The 21,258-nt window shown below is 48.6% G+C and overlaps 1 protein-coding gene across 1 annotated transcript in view; it reads right to left on the minus strand.

The window, feature by feature from the left end:
• The window catches only part of LOC142272104 (uncharacterized), a 62,675-nt gene extending 43,704 nt beyond the window's left edge, over positions 1-18,971 (minus strand). The window contains exons 1-5 of the mRNA XM_075332494.1: positions 18,773-18,971; positions 18,464-18,643; positions 18,259-18,382; positions 18,062-18,175; positions 8,484-9,649 (exon numbers count right to left, since the gene is read on the minus strand). Coding sequence (XP_075188609.1) covers positions 8,484-9,518 — 1,035 coding nt within the window. The 5' untranslated portion in view covers positions 9,519-9,649; positions 18,062-18,175; positions 18,259-18,382; positions 18,464-18,643; positions 18,773-18,971. The remainder of the gene's footprint in view (positions 1-8,483; positions 9,650-18,061; positions 18,176-18,258; positions 18,383-18,463; positions 18,644-18,772) is intronic.
• Between the last annotated feature and the right edge of the window lie 2,287 nt (positions 18,972-21,258).

A 21,258-nucleotide genomic window follows, 5' to 3' on the forward strand; every position in this document is an offset into this window, starting at 1 on the left:
CCAGTATGTGAGTGTAACTTGTGTTAATAAAAAGCTAATGCCAATTATGATCCTCGTTCAATGAAAGGAATATTGCCATGTAGGATTGCTCCACGTTCCATTGGAGTCCTTCCCTCCATAAATCTGAAGCCAATTTTTGTGACCCAGGTTCAATAATTTTCTTTCGTTATTCCCTTTAATTTTATGTAATTGTATATACTGTATTGTTTTGTTCCCCTTTGTAATATCGTTTGTATATTTTATGAACACTGCTTACTTTTCAGATTAATTATCTAAAATGAATAGATTTATTCCACTTACTCTATATATTGCATCCTGAAGCCATACGCTACCTGTAATGTGTGTCCAATTGGCCTGTATATTGGTGGTGGCAGCTAGTAGTAGTTTCTTTCATTTTTGTGGAGTTGGCAGTGACTGTATCGAGATGTAGATATATTCCATGAGATAGAAAAGGTTGTATATATACTATACCCTCACTGTGAGCTCCCCAATAATCGGCCTAGTAATGGAAACAGTCATGGCCTCTTCCGTTAAGCGTCTGTCAATTAAATAATTATCCTGACAATTAGGGGCAGCAGCGTGCTGTTTTGTGACATCTTGGATCAAACGTTTTTCTGTTTGGGGGACTATCGTTATCCATTGTGAAATTTAAGGGCTAATTTACATATGATTGTGTGAAGGTCCATGAATAAGGAGTATTTATCTATAGTATTTGTGGGACAAATCAAGAGTATTATAGATAGTAGAATAGACTACATTTCCAAAAGTTTATAGGAAAATAAATAAAAAATTAGCACGAATATTTTTGTCATTTAGTTGACATTTTTTCCTTAGTTTAGCTAAATAGATGTTTATCTGACCGTCCTTTAAATGGAATTTGTCACTGGGTTTTGCTATCTGATCTCAGAACAGCATGATATAGGGGCAGAGACCCTGGTTTCAGCGATGTGTCACTTCCTTGGCTGCTTGCTGAAGTTTTGATATATATCAGTTTTATCTGCTTAAGATCTACCAGTTCTTGAAATGCTGCTCTGTGTATAACCTCACCCACATCACTGATTGGCTGCTGTGTACAATAAGCAAAGACAGAAAGCTGCCAATCATGGGTGGGGCAGGGCTATACAGAGCTAATGGAGATCGACGATACATGGTAGAAGGTTTACTAGTTCTCTAGTGATAATCCCTTAGTGGTAATACAGTGATTTTATTAAAACTACAGAAAGCAGCCCAGTAAATGACACTTCAGAGTCCCTGTCTGTCACAGCGTTTGGCTGCGTAAAATGCTCCCTGACTTTCTATTTTTCCTGCTATCAGTATTCATTGTACTAGGTATCGCCTCTGTTGGGTTTTCATCCTTTTCCCGTTAGGACCTAAGGGAACTCTTCTTCCCTTCAGTTGCTAATAATCTGTATTTTCCCTTGGGTTTAAATACTCTCATGTTCCCTGGACTTGTGCTGGTGATATTCAGTTCCTTCACAAGTTCTGGATGCAAGCAGGTGGCTTGCACGCATCAGTAGGATCTTTGTTGCTCTTTACTGAACTTTTTACTGAGTCGTCTAGAGATAAGTTGTTTGTTGTTCTCCCTTGTTTGTTATCTCTGTGTGTCCTTTAGTGCTTAGTGGTGTTGACGAAGAGCTCATCCCATCTGCTCCCTATTTAGGGCTCAGATCAGGGTCAGGCTAGAGTCAGGTATCCGGCTCGGCGCATAGGTGTGGAATCTATCTAGGGTGGTGAGGGAACTCAGATCACAGCGGTAGACTAAAGGTGGCTTTACACGCTACGATTTCGCTACAGCGATCTCGTTGGGGTCAAGGAATTTGTGACGCACATCCGGCTGCTGTAGCAATCTCATTGTATGTGACTCCTATGAGCGATTTTGAATCATCGCAAAAACGTTCAAAATCGCTCATCGGTGACATGCCCCCCTATTCCCAATTATCGTTGCTGCTGCTTGGACGATGTAGTTCCTCATTCCTGCGGCAGCACACATCGCTATGTGTGACACCGCAAAAACGAGGAACCTCACCTTACCTGCGTCCCGGCAGCAATGAGGATGGAAGGAGGTGGGCGGGATGTTACGTCCCGCTCATCTCCGCCCCTCCGCTTTGATTGGGTGAACGCTTAGTGACGTCGCTGTGACGCCGAACGAACCGCCCCCTTAGAAAGGAGGCGGTACGCCGGTCACAGCGACGTCGCTATGCAGGTAAGTATGTGTGACAGGGGTGTGCGATTTTGTGCGCGACGGGCAGCAATATGCCCGTATCGCACAAACAATGGGGGTGGGCACGCACGCTAACGATCTCGCTAGCGAGATCGCAGCGTGTAAAGCGGGCTTAAGTCAGGGGTCACAATCTCCCCCTTCCCTAGGCACAGGGTTTCCCTTTCGCCATTCATTTGGTACTTCCCCGTACCTAGCGTGACACTATCTTTACATTATTCTGATTTTTAATTAAGTAGTAAACAGTTAGTGACAGAATCTCATTAAATTCACAAAACCCCAGCATAGGTATCATAAATGTTACTTCCTCTCCACCAAGAGATAGACCCCTTTCAGTTCTGGTCTCTTCTACACCCATAATCTAAACTGTAATAAAGGTTTGTGGGCAGAGATGAGGGAACCTGAATAGTAAAGTTCAGTGTTTGTACCAAATACAGCCTTTGTAAAAAAATCAGTGTTAGAGTTCGGAGTTCGGGTGCTTTATGTATCCTAACCACTCGAGCTAGCATCGGTGTGCTTGGGTACACTCAGTGCTCGGCCCAGTGCGAGCCGCTTGCAGAGTGTGAATGGCTTTCACGGGGAGGTAAAAACATTGTTATAGGTGTATTGTGTACAAGGAAAAAAACTCCGTCATCCCTCCCCCTGTAATAAATACTCTTTTAATGGCCGGTTACATGTGGGCGGAGACCCGAACTGTCCAATCAGTGGCTTCCAACGGGGTTCAGGTCAAGTCCGGTTTCCGAACTAAACTTTAAATAAAGTCCGACTGAAAAAGCCGAACCCGAACTTCAACGGGTCCGCTCATCTCTATTTGTGGGTAGCCCCACAAAAAAAACAATCCCTTTGGATATTAGACATATAAAATCCTTCCATTTTTTTTTATTACAACAATTATCTTTTGCAAAAGGGATTGTTTTTATAACATAAAGAGTCCAGTTTATGCGGGGACCACTCTTGATGGATGAAGTGCCTCTTCATGAATCTGGAGCGTTTGACGAATAGCATGTGCCTCCTTGTGCTATGCTAGAAATATTACTCCCATCAGGGACTGGAGTGAGATTTCTGGCATAGGAACACCACAGCTCGTCATGAATTTAAGGAGCTGTGGTGTCACGCCCCCGTCTCACCCAAACTCTGCCAATTTTGGAGTGAAATGGCAAAATCTGCCAAAATTTGAGAACTATGAATTGATCCAAATTTATGGGAATTTTCACAGCTTCTGTAACTTTTTTTGGCATAAAAGCTTTGATAAACTGGGACCAGACTGTCTTAACAACTTTCACATATCTAGGATGCATAGTGCGATTCACTTCTGCGCTGTCACGGCTGGGGACAGAAGCTATACCAGCTGTATATTACAATACAAAGGGAAGGGGAAAATAATGTCCTATCACTAGGGAAAGAGTGAAGTGGTGACCCCTGACAATACAGCTCACCCTCACTGCCCTCACCAACCCTATACAGGTTCTGCACCTATCGCCGAGCAGCAATACCTCACCCTAGGCAAACCCTGATCTGGGCCTAAGTAAGAATGGCAGGTATGAGCTCTTCATCAAACTGACGCTAAGGGAGACAAAAGGAAACAATACAGGGGAGACACAAATGCTACCACCTGAGCCCAGGTACATAGCAAAATTCAAACACTTATCTTAGGAGTAGTTACCACAGAAGTCTGTAGAACAAAAAGAGGAGACAACTGCTGCAAATCACAGCCAGGAACAACTATAAACCTCACCCAAAGCACCCAAGGGTGAGGTTTATAAAGGAAGTCAGAGGCTCACAACTGAGAGAGAAAAAAACTGACAGTTTTCCAGAGTCATAGAGTCCGCTGCTGCAGAAACAGAGAACTGTCAGTTAACAACACGTTCTGCAAATTTTTGGGATTTTCCAACACTTCTGCCATTGGATTCTCTGCTGGCCGTGACAACTCTGTGACATCCCCTCACTATTTTTGTGCTAAATGCCTACAGCTTTGACTCAGCTCCAGAGGTTCACAGGCAAAATCATCACATCTAAACAATAGAGAAAGACAGGCATGAAGAATATACATTTACAAGCATTTATTAACAAAGTCAAGTTTTGAAATGCAATTAGATACAATATGATATACTTCAGAGTTTCTATCTCCAATCTGGGGCTGCGCTTTGTAGTAAATAAAGCAGTGGGCAACCTGAGATTAGTGAATTATCTAAATTTAATCCAGTATCAAAACCTTTCACAAATGTTAATAAAGGCTCTCAAAATACCCAACTTACTAGCAAAGTGGAGCTCGAATTTCCACTTTGTGGGATCTTAGTATGTAGAGCGGGATCCCACAAATCTCTGCGGCTGCTCTAAGCACAAGAAGTAGCTCTGTCAACTAATCCAGGGCTGTCACAAACTTTTTTTAAGGTTTTACTGAAGTACTTAAGAAGGATGCCACAGAGCTGGGGTCGTAGAGCTCACTCTTCCACTGTGAGGGTGATCACTGAGGGTTGTGGGATCTCACAACCTAGAAGTTCCTTTTGGGGGACATTAGGGACACTTCAAAAAGTTTTGGTACTGGATTATATTTAAAAAATTCACTAATCTGCGACTTTTCACTGTTTTAGTAAATAATAAAGGCAGCCACAGATTTATTATAAGCACTATTTAGAGGGAAAGTCATCTAACACATTGCACTAGAAACTGGGGGATATTACCCTTGTAACAGAGTCAGCAGCAGATCCCCCTATAAGGCTGGAATCACACTTATGCATGTAAAATCGGTCCGAGTCTCATGCTAGAAAGTAGCATGAGCTCTGTTCACATTATGATCAGTGTGCAATGCAACTGCAATGCGATTCTGTGATTTTTCATTTGATTGTAGTCCGTGTGCAATCCGTGTTTGATGCGTATGTGTTCCTTTTTGTATTCTCAGCAGCTATGTCATCTGCCATTCAGCTCTGCTACATGGCCACTGACAGCAGACACAGACAGAGCCATGTAGCAGAGCTGAATGGCCACTGACAGCAGACACAGACAGAGCCGCGCAATCAGAATGAAGTCGGATGAACTTCACCCGACTTCACTGTCATCCCGCGGCTCTGTCTGTGTGTTATGGCCAGATTTTCGGTCACCGGTGAGTGGCTGCAGTGATCTCCGCTATCAGCGGTGCCATCACTGAGGTTACCCGCGGCCACAGCAGAAGTCCTCCCGCTGAGATCTGTGGCCGCGGGTACCCTGAGTGACGTCATCGCTGATAGCGCGACTCACTTCAGTCGCTGGGGGGAGCTCACAGAGAGCGGTCGTGGTCTGTGACCGCTGTCAGCTTCCGATGTAGCAGAACTGAAAGCGTCGTGGGACTTCTGTGGATTACGTTGGACATGGAGGGTTATTTGGGGACTTTAATAAAATGGTGAAAGAGGTTGTTGTTTTTTGTCATTTATTACAAATAAAGGATTTTTGGATGTGTGTGTTTATTTTCTTTAACTAACAGGTTAATCATGGAAGTTATCTTGGGGAGACATCTGCCATGATTAACCTAGGACTTAGGCAGGCTTTGCAGCCTGGAGCTGTGGAGCTGTGTTCCGCCCTCTGATCCCTGTGACCCGTGCACGCCGCTCGCTGGCCTCGCCCGCCCCCTGGCCGTCCTTCTGATGGGTGGGGGTGGCCTGGCGTCCAGATCATTCTGGGCTCCGGGCTTCCCTTCTCATTGGGCGGCCGGGGGGCGTGTCATGCTTATCGTGCGGTGCGCATGCGTCCGAGCAGGGATCCGATTGGCTGGAACGCATTTCCTAGGTCCTTGCAGGTCCAATGGGGTCATGTGACTCCCTATTTAAGGTCCTTGAACGGCATTATTCCACACCTTCCCTGATGAAGCTATAAACAACCTGTGTTGCGAAACGCGCGTAGGAGGGCGTTTTTTTACTGGTGTGGGACACTCTGGTGACCACCTTCATTATTATGTGTAAGTTCTGGGACTTGTATTTACTCTGTATCATGTGACTAGCGGTTTTTAGTGCCTCTGCCCTGTTCTAATTGTGGGATGCTGATTTGGCTTGTACGTTTTTCTATATACCACGCCAGGATAGAGGCGCCTCACCTGCTAGCCACTTATGATTATTCCTTCATTTTACTTGGTCCCCGTCCAGATTATTTATCTCTATTATGGTGGTTTTTACCTCTGCTCCCCATCATTATGTGGTCATTCACCTTTGCCTCTTATTAGCACCATTATATATTTGCAATAATTTGAAACCTATTTTTAATATTTATATTCAATAGAGAATCTGATGTTTTATAATCAGCCCTTTGAATGCTCCAGTTTGTTTTTCTTTGTGCTTTATGGAGTGGCGTAGATTTTGATGCGAGATGTGCCCTTGTTCAATAATTTTGTGTCTTAGGCTTTGCACGTTGCGACTTGGCAAGCCGATACTGCGATGTCGCACGCGATAGTCCCCGCCCCCATGGCAGGTACGATATCGTGTGATAGCTGGCGTAGCGAAAATTATCGCTACGCCAGCTTCACATGCACTCACCTGCCCTGCGACCGTCGCTCTGGCCGATGACCCGCCTCCTTCCTAAGGGGGCGGGTCGTGTGGCGTCATAGCGACGTCACACGGCAGGCGGCCAATAGGTGCGGATGGGCGGAGATGAGCGGGATGTAAACATCCTGCCCACCTCCTTCCTTCCGCATATCCTACGGAAGCCGCGGTGACGCCGGTAGGAGATGTTCCTCGCTACTGCGGCTTCACACACAGCGATGTGTGCTGCCGCAGGAGCGAGGAACAACATCGGACCGTCGCGTCAGCGTAATTATGGATTACGCAGACGCTGCACCGATGATACGATTACGACGATTTTGCGCTCGATAATCATATCATCTAGGCTTTACACACTACGATGTCGCATGCGATGCCGGATGTGCGTCACTTTTAATTTGACCCCACCGACATCGCACCTGCGATGTCGTAGTGTGCAAAGCCCGCCTAAGTGGCAGCTATGGGCTGCTGCCATTAACTCCTTATTACCTCGATTGCCACCGCACCAGGGCAATTCGGGATGAGCCGGGTACAGTCCCGGGACTGTCGTATCTAATGGATGCGGCAATTCCGGGCGGCTGCAGGCTGATATTTTTAGGGTGGGGGGCTCCCCATAACGTGGAGCTCCCCATCCTGAAAATACCAGCCTTCAGCCGTGTGGCTTTACCCTGGCTGGTATCAAAATTGGGGGGACCGCACGCCGTTTTTTTTTAATTATTTATTTATTTTACTTCATGACATAGACCCGCCCACTGGCAGCTGTGATTGGTTGCAGTGAGACAGCTGTCACTCATCGTGGGGGAATGTCTGACTGCAACCAATCATAGGCGCAGGTGGGCAGGGAAAGCAGGGAATACAAGATTGAATAATGAGCGGCCGGCTTTTTCAAAAGAGAAACCGCCAGTGTGAACGCCGTGCAGCGCCACGCTGGTGATCGTGGATCGGTGAGTATGAGAGAGGGGGTGGGAGGGAGAGACCGACATGGACAGAGAGATATCGAGCCAGAGCGAGAGACCGACCGACAAAGAGAATAGAGACCGAGAGGGAGACACCGACTGACAGAGATAGATTGACCGACATTGTCAGACCTCACTCATTTACCAGTGTTTTCTGAAACATGCGATAAATGTATTTAGAAAAACGGATGTCACTAGGATGGTGTGTGTGCCGTCCCTGTGACATCCGCTTATTTACCCGCTCCCATAGAGTTGCATTGGAGAGACTCGCGCGAGAAACTCACCATAATGCAGCATGCTGCGATTTCTTTCTCAGTCCGATTTGGACTGAGAAAAAAATAGCAGATGGGAGCTGCCTCATTGATTAACATTGGTCCGAGTGCAGTGCGAGAATTTCTCGCATTGCACTCATGCGAGTTAATCGCAAGTGTGAAGCCGGCCTAACAGTGCGACATGACCACATTCTTATGGTTTGAAAAATACGATAAGTTTAAAAAGAGAGAAAATAGTTCTCTCACCAACTCTTACTTGAGCAATTATAGCCAATTTTTAAATAAAACCCTTTGAATCATCTGACAACAGAACCTGATTAATGATAAAAAAAAAAATTGCCAAATTCTGAAAACAAGAATGGCTGCTCCGCTCTGTTGGTTTTCTGATGGTCGGCAAGACTTGATTTACCAGTTAAACATTTCAATTATTCACAGCATGAAAAAGGTTCCTTCCCTGTGCGGCTTCTTCACATGTTTAACAAGATCTGATTTCTAAGAAATACATTTTCCACATTCAATGGTTTATTTTGTGATGTTTTTGATGGTAAACAAGACCTGATTTACTAGTAAAACATTTACCACATTCTGGGCATGAAAATGGCTTCTCCCTTGTGTGAGATCTTTGATGAACAACAAGGTGTGATTTCTGAATAAAACATTTCTCACATTCTGAACATGAATATGGCTTCTCCCTTGTGTGATTTTTCTGATGTCTAACAAGGTCTGATTTCTGAATAAAACATTTCCCACACTCTGAACATGAAAATGGCTTCTCCCCTGTGTGAATTTTCTGATGTGTAACAAGATGTGATCTCTGAATAAAACATTTCCCACATTCTGAACATGAAAACGGCTTCTCCCCTGTGTGAATTCTTTGATGCTCAACAAGATCCGATTTCTGAATAAAACATTTCCCACACTCTGAACATGAAAATGGCTTCTCCCCTGTGTGAATTTTCTGATGTCTAACAAGGTCTGCTGTCCGAATAAAACATTTCCTACACTCTGAACATGAAAATGGCTTCTCCCCTGTGTGAATTTTCTGATGTCTAACAAGTTCTGATTTCTGAATAAAACATTTCCCACACTCTGAACATGAAAATGGCTTCTCCCCTGTGTGAATTTTCTGATGTGTAACAAGATGTGATCTCTGAATAAAACATTTCCCACATTCTGAACATGAAAACGGCTTCTCCCCTGTGTGAATTCTTTGATGCTCAACAAGATCCGATTTCTGAATAAAACATTTCCCACACTCTGAACATGAAAATGGCTTCTCCCCTGTGTGAATTTTCTGATGTCTAACAAGGTCTGCTGTCCGAATAAAACATTTCCTACACTCTGAACATGAAAATGGCTTCTCCCCTGTGTGAATTATTTGATGGATATTAAGATGTGATTTCCTGGTAAAACATGTCCCACATGTCCCACATTTTGAACACGAAAATAGTTTCTCCCTTGTAGGAGCAGTTTCATGTTCCACATCCTTTCTGTAACTTTTATTTTGCTCACAATTCTGTGATAAATCAGAATTTTGGACTTGTTTGAAAAGATCGGAAAGATCTATCATCTGAGGAAGGACTGGAGGTATATCTGGGACAACAGCATGCTCTTCATATGTATCATGTGTGATACTTTCATCATCTGTTACAAATTCTGAACATATTTTATTTCCATCTGAACTCCCGATACAGTCATCTGCTAAAAATAAACAGCATGTTATTATTTTTTAATGATGTAATGAAAGTACATTTATTTTTTAAATCATAACATCAGAAATTAAATCAGGAAAAAATGTATTCTGAATCTGTTTTCCAATTTTGACATCTAAAGGCCCCGTTCCACGCAATGACATATCTAACGATATGTTGTCGGGGTCACGGAATTCGTGATGCACATCCAGCGTCGTTAGTGACGTCGTTCCGTGTAACAGCTCCGAGCGAGTGTTAACGATCAAAAATACTCACCTTATCGTTGATCGTTGACATGTCGTTAATTTTCAAAATCTTGTTGGTCGTTGTGGACGTAGATTGTTTGTCGTTCCTGAGGCAGCACACATCGCTCCGTTTGACACCCCAGGAACGACGAACAACAGCTTACCTGCGTCCTCCGGCAACGAGGTGGGCGTCACTTTCCTGCGGCTAGTCTCTGCCCCTCCGCTTCAATTTGACGGCTGCCGTGTGACGTCGCTGTGACACCGCACGAACCGCCCCCTTAGAAAATAAGAATTATTCTTACCGTTAATTCGATTTCTAGGACCTTCCACGACAGCATAGGAGGTTGTCTCTCCACGCCCTAATTGGGACAGGAAGTTCAAGAGGTTTAAAAGGACCCTCCCACCTCCCACAGCCAGTGTCTTACAAAGAATCCATAGCATATGAGAAGTACAAAATATCCATGAATATATGAATATAAAAGGGGAGGGAATTACCTGCTGTCGTGGAAGGTCCTAGAAATCGAATTAACGGTAAGAATAATTCTTATTTCTCTAGTCCCTTCCACGACAGCATAGGAGGAATACCAAAGAATTGATACCTAGGGGGGGACCACAGCCTGCAGGACTATCCTGCCAAAAGCCAAATCCCTGCTGGAATCCAGATCCAGACGATAATGCTTCGTGAAAGAATGGAGGGAAGACCACGTAGCCGCCTGGCAGATCTGCTCAGGGGAAGCCCCTGCCCGTTCAGCCCAGGAGACAGAGGTAGTCCTGGTGGAGTGCGCCGTGAATCCGGAAGGAGGAGAGAGATGCCGAGCGAGGTAGGCATCCCTAATCGCCCTCACAATCCAGTTGGCGACGGTACTCTTAGCCACCTTCCTGCCCTTATTGCGGCCAAGGGCTGGATGAACAGGTTAGAATCAAGGCGCCAAGAAGCAGTAACCTCCAGGTAGTGCAACACTGTCCGACGGACATCCAAAGAATGAAACACTTCCTCACCCGGAGTCCAAGGATACTGACAGAAGGAAAGCAGGACGATGGACTGAAAACGGTGAAATCCGAAACCACCTTGGGAAGGAAGGAAGGGTCCAGCTGAAAACAATGCTGTCAACTCTGACGGTCAGGTAAGGTTCCCGAATAGACAAAGCCAGAAGTTCTCCAACTCTGCGAGCAGACGTAATAGCCACAGGAAAGCAGTCGTGTGAGAAAGACAACGAATGGTACAAGAGCACATTGGCTCAAATGGTGACTGAGACAGTCCGGAAGGACCACATGGAGATCCCAGCGAGGTGTCAGGAACCTCTGACGTGGACAGAGTCTACTAGCGGACACAAAGAACCGACGGATCCAACGATGATCTGCCAGAGCCCTGTCAAAGACTGCACTGAGGGCTGACACCTGGACTGTCAGTGCGCTAGGCCTAAGGCGTAAGTCCAATCCCCACTGGAGGAAGTCCAGAATCTGCGCAATATAAGGCCGAAGTGGGTCAGGAGGAAATCTCTTCCAGATGTTGTTGTAAATACTATCAGTCACTGGTTAACGGTTCTTCTGTAGGGTAGCCACAACTGTGTCAGAAAGCCCTTGGGCCTTCAGTGCCCGGGACTCAGAAGCCAGGCAGCCAAGTTGAGTTTCTGGGGAGCCGGATGGAAAATCGGACCCTGGGACAGTAAGCTGGGGACCGAACCCAAGAGGGCTGGGCCGTCTATTCCTAGAGTCATGACCAGGCTGTACCAACTCCTCCGAGGCCACAGCGGGGCAACCAGAATAGTTGGGACCCCCTCGTCTCTGACCTTCCTCAGGGCCCTTGCGAGAAGAGGAAGAGGGGGGACGCGTAAGCGAGGCAAAGGACCAAGTGTGGCCGAAAGCGTCTACCCCTAACGCCTAGTCCTGCGGGTTCAGGGAGACAAATGTTGCGACCCGAATTTCCTGCTGAAGCAAGAGGTCTACCTCTGGAGTACCCCACCTTGCCACTAGAGAGCAGAACACCGCTCGGGCCAGACTCCACTCCCCTGGGTGAACATCCTGATGACTCAGGAAGTCTGCTTGAAGGCGTAGGGATCCTTGTAGATGGACTGCAGAAAGGGATAGCAGAGACTGTCCTGCCCAGTGGAAGATCCGGGAGGACACAGACTTCAGGGCGCCGACCTAGTACTGCCCTGATGGCGGAGATGTGCCACTGTGGAGCCATTGTCCCAGTAGACTTGGACGTGAGTGTCCCAGATGGGATCCTGGGCAGCGAGGAGGCTTCTCCGACCACCCCGAGTTCCCGGTAGTTGAGGACTGGGTGCCGACCTAGGGGCTCCAGCCCCCCTGAACTGAGAGTTTTCCACCCTAGCCCCCCAGCCCTTCTGGCTGGCATACGCTGCCAGTGAAACCATGGGTGACCGGGTCCAGGCAACCCCAACCATCAGGTTGTAGGGACACACCAGAGGAGGGATAAGGAGACGGGTGCCGACAGGCGAACCGGTGCTCAGGGAGGAAGGGAGCCCGACCCAATGAACCAGGACACGATCCCATAGACAACGAGAGTGGGCCGGAGCCCACAAGACTGAGGGAATGCAGGACGTCATAAAACCCAGGGCCGATATAGCGCCTCGAAGGGTCGGGCACGCCTGTCCCCGAACATCGAGAGTCTGTCCAGCAGCGTCAATCTGTGATCCTCTGGGGGAAGGATGCCTGTCAGGAAGAGGCCAACTCCGCAACGGAGGAAGGTGACCACCTCAGCCCTGATCCTTGAAAAGGGTCTTGGAGCCGAGAAGGAGCTGAAGGGAAGTACCTGTAAGTGGAAACGAAGCATGGCCCCTCCGTGCAGAACCGCAATTTTGAGGTACTGCCTGAGACAAGGATAGAAGGGCACCCGGAACTAGGCGCCCCTCAGGGCAATCGAGGCCAACAAGTGGCGGAGACCGAGCAGGGGAACAACAGAGTTCACAGACTCCATTCTGGAAACGTCGGTATCAGACCCGCTGGTTTGAGACGCTTCAGAAAGATGAAAAGCCGGACGTCTCCAGATGGTGCTTTGACAAGGCAGAAACGGAGTAGCGACCTACCCCTACTTCCAGACTCGGGACAGAGAAACGACCCCCGAATGGATTAACACCCGAATCATCGAGCACAGGAGATCCTGAGAACCCTGGGACGACAGGGCCGTGACGCGGAGGCCGGGGGGGGGGGGGGGGGGGGGAGTCTACCAACAGACCCTCTGAGATGAGCTTGTAGGACCCCTGGCAAGGTGGAGAAGGCCCGCCACTGGGGAAGAAAAGCAGAGAGCCGTCCCCCCACCCGAGCCGACTCACTGTTCGTCATGCTGAGGACTTTGTGGATGGGAAGGGATGAGAAAGTACTCCCCTCACCCTAAGGGTAGCTCCCACGGTCAGACTCACCTCTCCCTTTGGACTGGGAGGTCCGAGGTATCGAGGGATGAAAGGACCGTTGCCCGGAGGGTGTATCTGGTAGGCCTGACGATCAGTCGCCCTGTCCAGAATATCATCCAGGGTAGGCCCAACCCTTAAGCACCCCTTAACGGACGGGAGCAAGCCGTAATGTGGAAGTAGAGTCCCCACTCCAAGCCTTAGCCTAGAGCTCGTCTGTCCGAGTTAGACAAGACTGAGGTCCTGGCAGCCAGGCGGACCGACTACACAGAGGTACCTGCCAACTAGTAGCCTTCCTAAGTAAGGGAAGGGATTCCAGTAACTCATCCTTAGGCCCCAGGAAATTGAGCCTCCACTGGTCGAGCCTCCAAAGGAGGGACAGGGAGACCTAAGAGGAGGTAGTATGGGCCCGATGGGAGATGACGAAGCCTCCCAGGACTTCCTCATGAGACTTCTGACTACCCAACTATCAGATTCCAAGCTGGTAATTGGCCGCAAGGGGGAGCGCTGTTAGTATAGCGACCTTGTCCACCTGCATGGGAATCTCCCAAAGCAACCCAGAACTCTCCAGGGGAACTGTGTCAGAGGACACTCCAGAAGCTCCTCAAGGAAATCCCATTCTAGAGAGAAGATCCAGGACAGTAGCATGGACAAAAACCCCCTTGCCCAGTGGTTTTCAGGCCCGCGAACATCTCGCCCTTAACGGAGGGGAGGACTCATCCTCCAACCATACATTGCACCCAACTGCTCCATTAAGACTCCCCAATCATCTCCGGGAAAAGAAAAGACCGGTCAGGCCCGGAGAAAAACCTATATCGGGACCCACCGAGGCGGAATCAGCCTCAGGATCAGAAGACTGGAGGTAGCTTTTTTTGTGGCAGAAGGGTCAGCAGCAGGGAGGGAGGCCAGCGAGGCCTGAAGCTCCTGTATCAACATGGACCGCAGCTTGGCACAAGGGACGGGCTATACACACGATGCCTGCCCTCTCCACTTAATGGAACAGAGAAGCGTCAGCAGACCAGGCAGCCAGCCCATGTCCTGATACAGCAATATCCAGGAGTGTCCCCTGGGATTCAACTCCCAAGCTCACACACCCAAGGCCAAAGGCCACCAGTAGCCCATGGAATGGACAGACGTATACTGCTGGCAAGGTTTCCTTAGCCTTGCACACTTGTCTCACCATGTCAGCCTGAAACCAGGCATAAGGGACCGTCCCTCAGCCTCTTCTGAAGCAGGGGGAAACGCTGGGCTCTGCAAAAGCAGAGGAAGACCTGGCAGTGCACACAGAAGAATCCTTACCGTGGGTCTGATGCCTTCAGGGCAGCCTTACCTGTGGAAAGGCCTGCCCCCCCCCAGCGACTGGTGATGTTCCCCGCCTCCTGCAGCAGGTCCCGGACAGGCCGTGTCAGCGTCGGCGTGTCCTCCACGCTGCCTCCGCAAACCGGAAGCGCTCAACCGGAAGTCCGCAAGACCGGAAGTCCCGCCCCCCGGGAGCACTTCCGGATCGCTCCGGCAGCGTGCATGCAGGAAGCGGCCGGCGGCTCAGGGAGGACGCCGGCCGGGGAGCTCAACAGCCTGCATCACCCCATAGGAGGCTCCGGAAGGCTGGAGCAGCGGTCCCCCACAGCGTGAGGGAACAGCAAGGGAGGAGTGGTGAAGGCCCGACCGATGCTGTCCGGCTTAAGGTAACGGGAAAGAAAAAAAAAAAAAAAATATTATACTGTAGTTCGCCGGCCACCACAGCATAGGAGAAAAATAAAAACCTCTCCATGCCCCATGGGGACAGGAAAGACACTGGCTGTGGGAGGTGGGAGGGTCCTTTTAAACCTCTTGAACTTCCTGTCCCAATTAGGGCGTGGAGAGACAACCTCCTATGCTGTCGTGGAAGGGACTAGAGAATGTTGTCGGGGTCACGGAATTCGTGATGCACATCCAGCGTCGTTAGTGACGTCGTTCCGTGTAACAGCTCCGAGCGAGTGTTAACGATCAAAAATACTCACCTTATCGTTGATCGTTGACATGTCGTTAATTTTCAAAATCTTGTTGGTCGTTGTGGACGTAGATTGTTTGTCGTTCCTGAGGCAGCACACATCGCTCCATTTGACACCCCAGGAACGACGAACAACAGCTTACCTGCGTCCTCCGGCAACGAGGTGGGCGTCACTTTCCTGCGGCTAGTCTCTGCCCCTCCGCTTCAATTTGACGGCTGCCGTGTGACGTCGCTGTGACACCGCACGAACCGCCCCCTTAGAAAAGAGGCAGTTCGCCGGCCACAGCGACGTCGTTAGGCAGGTAAGTCCGTGTGACGGGGCCTAGTGATATTGAGCGCCACGACCAGCGATTTGCCCGTGATGCACAAACGACGGGAGCGGGTGCTTTCACGAGCAACATCGCTAGTGATGTCGCTGCATTTAAAGCCCCCTTTAGAGTTACATCTTCATTAATTCAGATCTCCCATTACTAGCAACAGTTCTCTGGAATGTGCTATTACAAATAATCTGATAGATTTTCACAATGTGACTGCAGGATAATGAGGGACAGGGGCTCCTATACTTTCCCTCACGCTAGGGGACCCTAAGCTATTCCTAACCTCTGGATTACCCCTGAAGGTGGAGATGCCAGAGTCCTGTACCTTACTATTCTCCTTACCAGATTTAATCTCTAACCCACCCACCCCCCACCCCCGGGAAAGGAAGGGGCAGTAGTATGATTGATGGAAACACAGATTAAGACAAATGGGACACATTGCAAACTCACAGAAATAAACAGTGAGAGACTAAGGAGAAAAGCAAGAGCAGAAATGCAGCAACAAAAAGACAACAAGGGTTAGCACCACAACAGCTCACAGTAATAATGCACAACAACCACCGTTAAGTCTGGATTACAACACCTCACCAGACCTGTATAGGTAAACTATAGCTGGCATTAATGAAATAGTCCAGCCAGCATATGCAGAAGGGGAGCGAACGATACTTTCTCCTCTACAGTATGCGATCAAAGACATTAACAAGCAGCCCAGGAGAGAATAACTCTTGCTAGCCTGCCCAAGCCTGTGGTTCGATGCCTGCATCTTCCTGCACTGCTCACACACATCAGAGAAGTTAACATGCAGAGTACCATAATCTATAATTTCCACAGATCCTGACGCCGCCATGACAGTTGGCAAAACCTGCAAAAATCTCCTTGTAACATTGATGCACAACATAGACCTTTAAAAAGAGATTTTCGTTTGAAGACGAACATAAAATAGTTACAGACAGATGCCGGATATTTAATGGGGCTGTAACATTGATGGCCCATCCTAAAGGCCGCTTTACACGCTGCAACATCGCTATCCGATGCTAGCAATGTTGAGCGTGATAGCACCCGCCCCCATCGTACGGTCGATATGTGGTGATCGCTGCTGTAGCGAACATTATCGCTACGGCAGCGTCACACGCACATACCTGCTCTGCGACGTCGCTGTGACCGGTGAACTGCCTCCTTTCTAAGGGGGCGGTTCGTTCAGCGTCACAGCGACGTCACTAAGAGGCCGCCCAATCAAAGCAGAGGGGCGGAGATGAGTGGGACGAACATCCCGCCCACCTCCTTCCTTCCTCATTGCTGGCAGGATGCAGGTAAGGAGAGGTTCCTCGTTCCTGCGGTGTCATACGTAGCAATGTGTGCTGCCGCAGAAACGAGGAACAACATTGTTACTGCAGCAGCAACGATAATTAGGAAGAGGGGGGCATGTCACCGATAAGGGATTTTGAACGTTTTTGCAACGATTCAAAATCGCTAATAGGTGTCATGCGCAATGACATCGCTAAAGCGGCCGGATGTGCGTCACAAATATTGTGACCCAAACGAGATCGCTTTAGCGATCTCGTAGCGTGTAAAGTCACCTTAAGGCTTTGCAAACAAAGCAGGTAGCAGGGTCTTGCAGTCTGTGCAGAAAAACATTAGGGCTCCAATTCATGAAGACCGACGATGTACACTGAAAAATGACATCAGGGACTGGAGTGAGATTTCTGGCATAGGGAACGCCGCAGTTTGTTATGAATTAGAGAAGCGGTGGCATCACACCCTTCTTCTGGCAAGCTCTGCCCATTATGGCAAAGCTGGTTAAAATTGGCATGAACACACACACACACACACACACACCAGCCTATCTCCTCTTCAGCTATAGACTTTATTAATTAAGAGACCTTTGCTTACATGACGTGATGTCAAAAAGGTCCTTAAGCAGTCCTATAATCGGTATATAAACACTGGGGCTGCAAAGAGAATGGGGGCCCCGTGAAATTGCCCAGTTTGCTCTCCATTTCCCCTAATGCCAGTCCTGCATGCCAGCCTGTGTTCTATTCAATTAATTTAGACTCCTGCAATTAAGAGACCTTTGGTTACCTCATGTCACATGACTCTGAAGTCATCAAAGGTCCTTAAACAATCAACTTCAGAATACAACTGATGGGGACCCTAAGAGAGTGAGGTTCCTGAGAAATTGCGCAGTTTGACTCTTCCCAACCTTGGCCCTGACAGTAACTATTTTTGGACTAGGGCTTATATTTCAAGCATTCGCCAAAAATCCCATAAAATCATGCTAGATCTTATTTTTGGTGTAGGTTGTCTTTTTGAGGAAACAGGGTATTCATGAACCCTCTGCAGGTCTTTGAGTTGCCATCATAATAACATAGAGAAGGGACTAGAAACAAACAGCAGAAGAAGCAGAAGCAAAGAAAATACAGCTGAAAAAAAACAGAGCAGAAAGTCTAAAAATGTAACACGCAAATTAGTGCAGAAAGTACATGAGTAGATATCTCTTACTGGATAGAGCTGGAGGAGACACATCCTGAGGAACATCGGGATCTTTTTGTTTGCAGTCCTGTGGGAGAAGAGGACGGGGACATCTCTCTGGTGTTGTCCTCTTACTGGATAGACCTGGAGGAGACACATACAGGGACTGAATTCATTCCTTACATACAGATAATTATAGGCCGTGTGTATTTAGTCCTGTCTATTACCTGGTGATGTGAGGGGCTGGGGAACCTACATCATGACGTCCTTGTACAGATCTTTGTGTCCTTCTAAATATTCCCACTCCTCCATGGAGAAATAGACGGTGACGTCCTGACACCTTATAGGAACCTGACACATACAATGATACCGTCACCCCCGATCCCTTCATAGCGTTACTGTATAATGTCCCAGCATTCCCAGCAGTGTCACCTCTCCAGTCAGCAGCTCAATCATCTTGTAGGTGAGTTCTAGGATCTTCTGGTCATTGATGTCCTCATGTATCGGGGGGTGAGGTGGAGGCCCCGTGATTGGGCTCAGGGGTCTTCCCCATCCCTCAGACACAGGGGCCTGACAGCGCTCACTAGAGGTCTTCTTCACTACTGTGTAATCCTGGTTATGGAGAGACACAGTAATAAATCTCACTCCAGACATTTCCAGAGTCCTCACCTCTCCAGTTCTGTCCATCTGTTATTCCCATAGATAAGAATGATGTAATGTGACGTCATCAGAATCTCTCACCTCTCCAGTAAGCCGGAAGAGGATCTCTAGGGTGAGGTGTAATATCCTCTCCGCCATCTTGTCCCTGTCCATATTCATCCTTCACGGGGCAATCAGGAGAATTCTCTTCTATAGAAGATCTCCACTGAGAGGATCCGATATTGTAGGGACCTGAGATAATAAGGGGAAACATAGAATGAGAACATTCTGGGGGAACATAATACTGTGTGGGGAAAAAAGGGCCGAGGACCAAGGGCAGAAAGGGGCCGAGGACCGAGGGCAGAAAGCGGCCGAGGACTGAGGGCAGAAAGGGGCCGAGGACTGAGGGCAGAAAGGGGCCGAGGACTGAGGGCAGAAAGGGGCCGAGGACCGAGGGCAGAAAGGGGCCGAGGACCGAGGGCAGAAAGGGGCCGAGGACCGAGGGCAGAAAGCGGCCGAGGACTGAGGGCAGAAAGGGGCCGAGGACTGAAGGCAGAAAGGGGCCGAAGATCGAGGACAGAAAGGGGCCGAAGAATGAGGGCAGAAAGGGGCGAGGACTGAGGGCAGACGGGTTTCCTCACTTCCGGCCTCTCATAGTTGGGGCGTTTGTATCTATCAGAGGAAAAGGAACTAAAACCTCAGAATTCATAGAAATCACCAAGAGAAAAACACCAACAAAGTCTCAGAGCTGAAGGGGTTAATGCCGCCTGCCCCAGTAATGGGGAATCTCCACACACCTCCACCTGCAGAGCCGCACACTAGATATATAATACCCTGCACCTACCTCCACCTGCAGAGCCGCACACTAGATATATAATACCCTGCACCTACCTCCACCTGCAGAGCCGCACACTAGATATATAATACCCTGCACCTACCTCCACCTGCAGAGCCACACACTAGATATATAATACCCTGCACCTACCTCCACCTGCAGAGCCGCACACTAGATATATAATACCCTGCACCTACCTCCACCTGCAGAGCCGCACACTAGATATATAATACCCTGCACCTACCTCCACCTGCAGAGCCGCACACTAGATATATAATACCCTGCACCTACCTCCACCTGCAGAGCCGCACACTAGATATATAATAACCTGCACCTACCTCCACCTGCAGAGCCGCACACTAGATATATAATACCCTGCACCTACCTCCACCTGCAGAGCCGCACACTAGATATATAATACCCTGCACCTACCTCCTCCTGCAGAGCCGCACACTAGATATATAATACCCTGCACCTACCTCCACCTGCAGAGCCGCACACTAGATATATAATACCCTGCACCTACCTCCACCTGCAGAGCCGCACACTAGATATATAATACCCTGCACCTACCTCCACCTGCAGAGCCGCACACTAGATATATAATAACCTGCACCTACCTCCACCTGCAGAGCCGCACACTAGATATATAATACCCTGCACCTACCTCCACCTGCAGAGCCGCACACTAGATATATAATACCCTGCACCTACCTCCACCTGCAGAGCCGCACACTAGATATATAATACCCTGCACCTACCTCCACCTGCAGAGCCGCACACTAGATATATAATACCCTGCACCTACCTCCACCTGCAGAGCCGCACACTAGATATATAATACCCTGCACCTACCTCCACCTGCAGAGCCGCACACTAGATATATAATACCCTGCACCTACCTCCACCTGCAGAGCCGCACACTAGATATATAATACCCTGCACCTACCTCCTCCTGCAGAGCCGCACACTAGATATATAATACCCTGCACCTACCTCCTCCTGCAGAGCCGCACACTAGATATATAATACCCTGCACCTACCTCCACCTGCAGAGCCGCACACTAGATATATAATAACCTGCACCTACCTCCACCTGCAGAGCCGCACACTAGATATATAATACCCTGCACCTACCTCCACCTGCAGAGCCGCACACTAGATATATAATACCCTGCACCTACCTCCACCTGCAGAGCCGCACACTAGATATATAATACCCTGCACCTACCTCCACCTGCAGAGCCGCACACTAGATATATAATACCCTGCACCTACCTCCACCTGCAGAGCCGCACACTAGATATATAATACCCTGCACCTACCTCCACCTGCAGAGCCGCACACTAGATATATAATACCCTGCACCTACCTCCACCTGCAGAGCCGCACACTAGATATATAATACCCTGCACCTACCTCCACCTGCAGAGCCGCACACTAGATATATAATACCCTGCACCTACCTCCACCTGCAGAGCCGCACACTAGATATATAATACCCTGCACCTACCTCCACCTGCAGAGCCGCACACTAGATATATAATAACCTGCACCTACCTCCACCTGCAGAGCCGCACACTAGATATATAATACCCTGCACCTACCTCCACCTGCAGAGCCGCACACTAGATATATAATACCCTGCACCTACCTCCACCTGCAGAGCCGCACACTAGATATATAATACCCTGCACCTACCTCCACCTGCAGAGCCGCACACTAGATATATAATACCCTGCACCTACCTCCA

The sequence above is a fragment of the Anomaloglossus baeobatrachus genome, unplaced genomic scaffold (genome assembly GCF_048569485.1).
Source record: "Anomaloglossus baeobatrachus isolate aAnoBae1 unplaced genomic scaffold, aAnoBae1.hap1 Scaffold_344, whole genome shotgun sequence".
NCBI lineage: Eukaryota > Metazoa > Chordata > Amphibia > Anura > Aromobatidae > Anomaloglossus > Anomaloglossus baeobatrachus.